Below are 9,033 nucleotides of genomic sequence, written 5' to 3' on the forward strand. Positions count from 1 at the left end.
TTTTCTTCCACTTTTCTTCCCAGATGACGAGGAGGGGAGACTGATACATGTCTCTTTTTTTAAAAAAAAATGATACATGATGCCTCTGAGAGCTCTGAACTCTCTTTTCATGTGTAGTATGGATATAGATATGTCCTAATCTTGTATCAGAGATGCGCTCATGGCCTTCCTCATCTGGCTTAATGTAACGTGGACGTCAAAAACTACCGCTTGAGTAATTTACCAAGAGCCAGCCGTCTCTCACTTCTATCGCATAGCGGTCGCAGGACCTGAAGCCAAAGGTAAATGCGTCAATAACCAATCGGGCAACACGCAACTGCGTTAGCCTTTTTTTTTTTTTTTTTTTTGACTTTCCCTGGGAAATTTATCTGTGACTGTGAGAATTGCTATGCATTGACTGACTTGCCGATCTGTTTCTCAGCTCATATGCACTTCATGCGATTTTTTAAAATCATCACTCCCACTTTTTTAAGAAATCCTCGAAGATGGGATGGTACTCTATCTTATCATTATAGTATATTTTAATTCATGTCTTCTTTCCCTTGTTTAGAAATTTTAACATCTACATCGTATTCACATATTTAATCACTATTTTTTTTAGAAAAAAGTTTCCATACCCTGCTCACCTTCCTACCAATCTAGCCAATTAACCAATGGTACGCAGTATTGCATCTATTTTGAGATGATGAGCTCGAGTTCTAGAAACTGTGGGCAGGAAGACACGTTTATGACAACGGTCTCCAGCTAATTAATGCACAGTCTTAACCTTGACAATTCTTCGACGGCGGCTAGGAACCTTGAAATCCAATACATGTCCACAGGATTAGCTTCGACTTTAGAAAATTACCCAACCAAATTATGTCATGCACCATGTAATAGGCGCTTGCCAAAACCTCCAACGACGCAGGCATTTCAACCAACGTAGTACCAAATGTCAATAACATGACAACATGAGGACTGTTCCGACTGTCTTATCAAACAAGAGGAATGGTCCTACTCTTTAAAAAGTAATTTGGAAAGGTGGTGCTTCTCTTATATCGATCCCAAGCCTATTTGGCAATGGATGTCGACATCCTCAGAAGCGTTTGTTTGGAAATAGTCAAAAGACGAAACAGAACCATGGGCGGATGCAACTTGATTTAGGCATGTAGAACTTCGTTGCAGGAATGCTACGAGGCCCGACCGGAGTCTCAAAACCTAACCCTGCAAGGTAGGGATTCCACATGGCACAAGGACGCCGGTGCTTTATTTGTAAAATGGTTCTAATTAGGATTGAGCAAATAACCTAAAGCAGAAGGTACCCACCTTGTCCGACCAAATAAATATTGATTTTGATTGATTAAAAGATATAAATTGGATGGAATTGGATTGGAGTTTTTAAAAAAATTAATTATTATGGTCGAATTTGATTTCTATATTTTTAATCTATTTGAAACATAATCTAATGGATATAGTATTTCATAAACTCATTTTTATTTTAGGACGGTGTCATTTAGACTTTAATACTTAATTCTAAAAACTATTTCGTCATTCATTTGGATTCATAAGGGTATTGAATTGTTGATGGAAGTACATCAATTTAAGGCAATTCTAAAGTGAAAGTTTTCAGATGTAATTACTTTCAGATAAATATTTTTTTTTTTTTGTTTTATTTTGTACGGATTCAAAAATAAGTTCAGAATTTATAACTTATAAAGTTTAGATCTTTTTTATATTAAATTGAAAAAAAAAAAAAACTTAAGTAGGCCAATATTAGACTTAAAATCAATATTGGGTCAATATTGGAGTTCAAATCGACACAACTCATCCGAACCTCCTCAAAATCGTTTACTTCGGTTTCAAACGATTTGTACATGATAAACGGTCGGTAACGGATTGAATTTTTTTCAATCTAATTGGATTCGATCAGATGAAATTTTTCTCCCAATCCAATCGAATCCGACCTATGCTTAGCCCTAGCTCCAATCCACTTGTTCCATGTTGCATGCCAATTTTGCTGGGAAATGTTAATTCTGATGTCAAATTAGGCCCTGCGGTGTTAGGAGAACAATTAATGTCAACTAATACGTAGAAATGGAAATGACTAAAATTGCATTGAACGTTAATCAAGAATACAAAACAAACCTATGGAAGCAGGAAGCCTGAAGCCAAAAGCCAAAGATTGCAAGTCGTCGGTCTAAGAAGTGCATGGAATTTTCATCGCAACTAAAAGTCCATAAACCTTTCTCTCGAAGTAATTGAACTCTTGCTTGGTCGTTGAACAATAAGAATATCGTGTTATTATCTAAAATTTAAATAATCTGTCGGGTATTAATTTGACAAGTCGGATAGAGAACTCTAAGCCGGTCACGCAAACGGAGGTCGAAGACCTTCTTTTGAAATCTATGTATTCTAGACACAAATCATAAATACTATATAAGAACTTAGCCCCCCAAAAAAACTCTATATAGACTTTGATAGTTTGTGCATGGGTAGCAACTCCTGAGAAGGCTTTTTCGCTTCCCCATTTGCAGACTCCTCCCTACCTCGCAAGACGGTCCACGATCTATTCGTTCTCCTTCCCTTTCTTTCTTAGAAATGGCTCGGTTGGTGCTCATATTGGCAATTGCTCTGGTCTTCGTCGCATCCATGGCAGATGCTGCCGTTGTCGAGCACACGTTCCATGTAATTTAGCCTTTATATTCTGTCTACTCCAAGCACGTCTTCTATCTTAGTTCTTCTTTGTTCGTTTTAAGTTCTATGGTGCTATAACAAATTTTGTCAAATAAATCCTTGAAAAAATTCCCCTTTTATTTGCGAATAGGCAAAAAAAAAAATCTTTACATTCTCAGGTGGAGGCGACTTGGCAAAAGTAATTTTTCTTTCAGCAAGTAAAATTTTCACCGTTACTTTTCTCTTCTCGAAAAGTTTGACATGTAGCATTTTTTTTTCCAGCTCTCCCTTTTAATCAGAGAGAGAGAGAGAGAGAGAGATGTAGCATGTTTTCCCCCGGATTGAGAGATCATGTAGCATTTTCTAACCAAAAAAAAAAAAAGAAGGCAAAGAACGGTTTGACCGTACGTCTGTAAAATTTTGGAATTAGAATTCCAGGATGCATGGTATCATCATATTTGTGCTCCTTTGTGACCATGCTTCTTTAGGTACATCAGCCCCAGTTGCCAACTTATGTTACGGGAGACATATCTTGGCACTCAGGGTGGTTGGCTACAATATACAGAATACTGCTGCCATCCAGGCGCATTATTATATTTTGTCCTCCCCATATTCCATGACCAGAATTCCCAAGTTTTGACACAGAACGATGTCACTAAAATAGATGAACTTGGAGGTCAGGCTCGTACCTAGCGTTTAAGTCCGAATTTTTGGATGCAAGATAAGAGTACGTAGCATCTCAACTGATATCCTTGGGTTTGCAGACAGTACAACTTTTAAAAGCATACCATTTCAAAGTCTTGATCTAGTTAGGGGTGATATTTAGTGATGTCAATTTTGATCTACACGATACATTGTTTATTGTGAAACTAACATTTCTAAGTTTGACGGTGTTGCCATGTTTAGGTTGGAAACCTCACGGTACGACGATTGTGCCAGAGCAGAGTGATCACTGCCGTGAATGGTCGTCTTCCGGGCCCAACCATAGATGTCCACGAGGGCGATACGGTGGTGGTTCATGTCATCAACGACTCACCCTACAACCTTACCATCCACTGGTAAGATAGTATTGTAATTTTATGTTTCCGTATTTCTTCAAAAAAAAAAAATTTTTTTTTGGTAGAACAAGAAAGGAAGATAACATATATTTGGGCTACTTGAGAAGATTTATATCTCAGCAAGGTAGCTGGTCTCAAATTCACATTAATTATTATGACTGCAGGCATGGCATATTTCAGATACTGAGTGCTTGGGCCGACGGGCCAAGCATGATAACCCAATGCCCGATACAACCCGGGAACAGCTACACCTACAAATTCAAAATTACCGGCCAAGAGGGCACCCTGTGGTGGCATGAACATTCCTCGGTCCTCCGAGAAACAGTCTACGGTGCTATCATCATCAGACCAAGGCGAGGCACCAAAGCCTATCCTTTCCCCAAACCGGACAAGGAAGTCCCTATTCTACTCGGTATACACTCTCTCTCTCTCTCTCTCTCTCCGTAATCTTGGAAAAAAAAAATGAAGTACTTTTGCCTAGCTATGATCTGACCTTTCTTACTCCCTAGTTAATCTCTCTTTACCAACTCCACAACTTTTGAATAACGAAAATATTAACGTACAGGTGAGTGGTGGAACGCGAACATAGTTGACGTGGCCACGCAAGCCTTTCTTACCGGCGACGCTATGAATGTTTCCGATGCATATACCATCAATGGAAAAACCGGTGACCTTTACCCATGTTCAACAAAAGGTAAGTACTCAGTACATATTGCGAGGATAGCTGATAGTTAGTTTCACAAATGAGCCTTACAACTGGATGCTTGCATCTATAATTAGCTTCCTAAAAATAGATACGAGAATTATTGAAAAGTAAAAATAAACAGGAAGAAGCAAGCACCTCCATAGCAAGTTTTGTACTGCGGCCGGCACGACCTTGAATACCAATTTCTTAGATATAATTGAATATCTTGTGTACGTTGAATTCGGATTTCCATGCAGTCACGTGCAAGGATGGAGCATTTTAATGACCAAAATACCCTGCTGTTGACTAGCAGACATCTACAAGCTGGAAGTGGAGACGGGAAAGACCTACTTGCTCCGGATCATCAACGCTGCACTCGATAATCAGCTCTTCTTCAAGATCGCCGGGCACCGCTTCACTGTGGTTGCCGTGGATGCCAGCTACACCAATCCCTACAAGACTGATCTGATCGTCATCGCCCCTGGCCAGACCGTCGATGCCCTCATGGTGGCCGATGCAACACCGGCGAGCTACTACATGGCCGCCCTCCCGTACATCAGCACCGCTAGCCCGCGGCAGGCCTTCGACAACACGACCACCACGGGCATCGTCCGATACAAATCCACCTCGCCGTCTTCGCAGCCCGTGATGCCGACCATGCCCTCCTTCTTCGACAACGATGCGGCCTTCCGCTTCTATTCCAACCTTACCAGTCTCCTCAGGCCAGGGAACCGCACCGTCCCTCTCCATGTCGACGAGCGCATGTTCGTCACGGTGGGGTTGGGCCGGACTGCTTGCCAGCCGGGTCAAGTGTTGTGTAATCAGACCGCGGGAGCGCTCGCCGCCAGCATGAACAACGCGTCCTTCCAGTTCCCCACCACCATGTCGATTTTGCAGGCACATTATGAGGGTGTGAAGGGGGTTTACACGGCGGACTTCCCCGACGAGCCGCCGGTGTTCTTCGATTTCACCAACGCCTCCGATCCATCGCTGCAGTACTTGATGTTCACGTCCAAGTCTACGAAGGTGAAGAGGCTCAAGTACAACACGACGGTGGAGATGGTGCTGCAGGACACGGCGATACTGGGGATCGAGAACCACCCGATGCACATCCATAGTTTCAACTTCTTCGTGGTGGCGCAAGGGTTCGGAAACTACGACCCAGCCACGGCAGAGAAGAGCTACAACCTCGTCGATCCACAACTGAGGAACACCATCGCCGTTCCGACCGGCGGTTGGGCCGTCATCAGATTCACCGCTAATAATCCAGGTACACCACTTCATTGGTTCATGGCTGCCAGCAAGCTAAGCTTGTTGATAGAAAGGATAACTTATTGCATACTGAGCTGTATTTTTCTGATTTGACGGTACAGGTGTGTGGCTCATGCACTGCCACTTTGACTCCCACTTGCTGCTGGGGTTGGCGACGGCTTTCGAGGTGGACAATGGACCCACCCCTGAATCCACCCTCCCCCCACCACCTCCAGATTACCCCACTTGTCAGAAGAAGCTGAGGTCGGTTGCGGACAACTGGGAACTAAATAAGATAGAATAGGAGAAAGACAAGCGTCTCCCAAGTTTTTATTCTATTATTTTGTTGAAGATTCCCCATAGATTTGTGCTTTCTACCCATTAAGTGTAAGACAATAAACAGTCCATTATTTGAAATAAATATTAAATCATTGGACTCCCAATTATAAGCAAATGTCTTCTTGTTTCTGCAGCATTGGAGATCTTTCAACTTCAGCTTTCTATTTTTTTTTTAAAAAACCCTTAAAGTACTCTCAACTAATACACCTGAATAAAACAATAAAGGATTCACCACTCGAGAAATGTGATGCCATGATTATCTATAGACAAACAGAGAAATATCTACTTAAAGGGAACTATGTGAAAGCTGATGAGAATGAGAGAGATTTCACGCCTCATTCCATCAGAAGAATTTGATGCAGGCAAAATGCAAGGCAATTAATTGGAATCGATGGTTAAGAAGACCACAATACAAGATATGAGAAACATGATCACAGAGAAAGCAAAACAATATTATGGAGAGCACATGAGAAAATGTATAAAACCATAGGGAGAAAATTTAGAAACGAGTCTAAAGACCAGGTTCCCCCAGGGTTCTTGAATTGGGTGGAATTTATTAAACAGTTACACATTTAATTTTAAAAATATTTATGAACAAATTCCTCTTTTACATTTATAAACAAATTCCTTCTTTTACTGGTGCTTGCTTTCTATGATATCCAACCTTAATTTTTTTCGACACGAAACTTAAGGCAAAAAAAAAAAAAAAAAAATAGAGAGAAGAACGAAGACTCCCGATGGAAGTCTTCTTTCCTATCGAATCCAGCTAGAAATCAGACTTTTAGGACTACCAAAATCATAGGAGGCCCTCTATAAATCTCCCCATCTCTCCTCTAAAGCCTTCCATAATAAGCATCGGCCTTCCTTCCTATTCTTTCTTCCTCTTTTCTTTCATTGAAATCATGGATTATCCTAACCGTGTCCATCTAAAATCATCGTCGGGATGTCACTGGAGCCCGAGATAAGCCCCAGACCTCTTCATGTCCTTCTCACCATGTCATTGTGCATGACCGCCGGCCGTTGGACTCGTTGGAAAATCCATTAAGATCGATGCCCGATTTTTTTTTTATTTTGAGCTGAATTTTTTTTTCGACCATCGATGCCATCGCTCATGGTGCCAGACCCCTGAATCATGATCCCTGACCTCCTTACCACCCTTTCCGAAGGTATTGGCCACCGATGATTGGTAAATGATCAAAAAATGAAAGAGAAGGGGTGGATCCCTTGTTTTCCATTTTATTTCCTTGATTTTGTTGGCCAGCCACTTGCCGCCGGTTGTTTGCTACCCCATCGCCATTGGCCACCTACTACCGTTGCTTATCACAAGTCCTCCAACGACTAGCCACCAGCCACCACCATCCCCTGTTCTGCCAAGAAGGGGAAAAAAAAGAAAAAAAAGAAAGAAGAAGAAAAGAAAAGAAAAAAAAGAGAGAGAAGGATTTTCTCTCTCTCTTATTTCTTTCTTGTTGTCTCTCTAGGTTCTCTCTCTCTTTGATGCTCTTTAGTATTTCTCTCTCCTCCTATTTTCTCGCTCTAGATGATGATAGGATCCTAGATATACTTTTTTTTCCTCTTTATATTCTCTCTCTAAGAAGACATATGGATCCTGTATTAAGTCATGCATTTCTCTTCTTCGGATCCATATTGATCCTGACAAGACATTTTGTTGTCCGGATGGTCTATCGAACCAATCATTTGATCAACGATCTTTTTTTATTATTTAATTTTATTAAATTAATTAAAAAAATTGATTATAATTTAATATTTTAAATAAAATTAGCTAATTCTTCTAACGAAGTCTGAAGATCTAAGACGATGGATGTAAGTAAATTTTATGCTCCTTATTTATTTTTAAATTATCATATTTTTCATATGTATGATCTGTTGTTGATAAAATCATATTTTTCATAAAATAAAAATCAGCATATGAGATATAAAAAAATATATTTTAATATGATCATTGTGCCATAAATATATTTTATGAAAATAATATGTTTACGAAATATAAATTTTATTATTTTTTTATCTATATATATGTATATTTTAAGAAAAAGATATAAAGATTTCAAAAGTTCTTAGATAGCTATGAATGAATCTCTATAGGAAGGTCGACATCCAGAACTTGCATCCATAAGAACACAGGCCCTACCAGTAAGTATAAAGTTGGTACATGAAATAAGAATTTTATCGATTAAAAATATTAGTCTTATCATGAGTATAAAGTGACCGTAGCATAAATAATATCTGAGAATAATATTTTGAACTATGAGATGAACACATAACAATAATGCTTTATGAATCATGCTTATGAAATATTTAGAATTTATGCATGTATGATTATCTTTATGATTTATTTTATTATTTACTCTATGAAATTTATTTTATGATATTTTTTATTTTTTAAATATTATATTATCATAAAAAAATTTATGCTTGATCCGATAAGAAAGTATAAATTTTACTTACTAAACTAGTATAGCTCATACCTCTTTATTTATTTATTTTTTTATAGAGAAATAAGGTTAGGAATGATGGAGGGTACATGCTTAGGGTTCTGCATAACAAGCTTGAAAATTTTTTAGAGTTGAAACTTAGTTTATCGGATGATCATAGATTTGTGGTTAACTATTTACAAATTTTGAGATATGGATTTGATATTTGAGTATGAATTTAGATGCTCTGAACCAATCTTGATTTAATTATATGATAAATAATTGAATTGAATCTTTTATTATATTTATTTATGACAGATCTTAGTTGATTATGATTGATTGACTTCATATTATTGTAGACTGTACCCCTCAATAGCATAGCTGTATCACATCTTGGATCTAGAATGTGATATTTTATGGTATCAGAGCAATAGATTTAATCGTGGGTAGAACTTAAGGTTAGAATTATGACTTGTAGGATTAGGAAAAGGATAAGTATAGAAGAATTGGTTTAGATCAGAGTAGTACAACGAAGTATGGTGGTGCACAGTTGAAGACTAAGTATCTTTAATTATAAAAAAGTGAAGATATATCAAGTTTTGAGGATAAATTTTTT

The 9,033-nt window shown here is 38.7% G+C and overlaps 1 protein-coding gene across 1 annotated transcript; it reads left to right on the plus strand.

Annotated features, from left to right (window-relative positions):
• The first annotated feature begins 2,465 nt into the window (after nucleotides 1-2,465).
• Nucleotides 2,466-6,085, plus strand: LOC105046381 (laccase-7). The gene is made up of 6 exons (XM_073258659.1): nucleotides 2,466-2,664; nucleotides 3,559-3,710; nucleotides 3,875-4,122; nucleotides 4,276-4,404; nucleotides 4,709-5,665; nucleotides 5,769-6,085. The coding sequence occupies exons 1-6, from the start codon at nucleotides 2,578-2,580 to the stop codon at nucleotides 5,948-5,950; spliced, it is 1,755 nt and encodes a 584-aa protein (XP_073114760.1). The 5' UTR covers nucleotides 2,466-2,577; the 3' UTR covers nucleotides 5,951-6,085.
• Nucleotides 6,086-9,033: the final 2,948 nt, after the last annotated feature.

The sequence above is a fragment of the Elaeis guineensis genome, chromosome 5 (genome assembly GCF_000442705.2).
Source record: "Elaeis guineensis isolate ETL-2024a chromosome 5, EG11, whole genome shotgun sequence".
Taxonomy (NCBI): Eukaryota; Viridiplantae; Streptophyta; class Magnoliopsida; order Arecales; family Arecaceae; genus Elaeis; species Elaeis guineensis.

What these genes read in the sequence shown, in the direction of transcription:
- LOC105046381 (XM_073258659.1), top strand. Translation starts at nt 2,578, where the DNA reads ATGGCTCGGTTGGTGCTCATATTGGCAATTGCTCTGGTCTTCGTCGCA. An exon ending in TTGTCGAGCACACGTTCCAT is followed by an intron (nt 2,665 to 3,558) that starts GTAATTTAGCCT and finishes TGCCATGTTTAG; the next exon opens with GTTGGAAACCTCACGGTACG. An exon ending in TTACCCATGTTCAACAAAAG is followed by an intron (nt 4,405 to 4,708) that starts GTAAGTACTCAG and finishes GTTGACTAGCAG; the next exon opens with ACATCTACAAGCTGGAAGTG.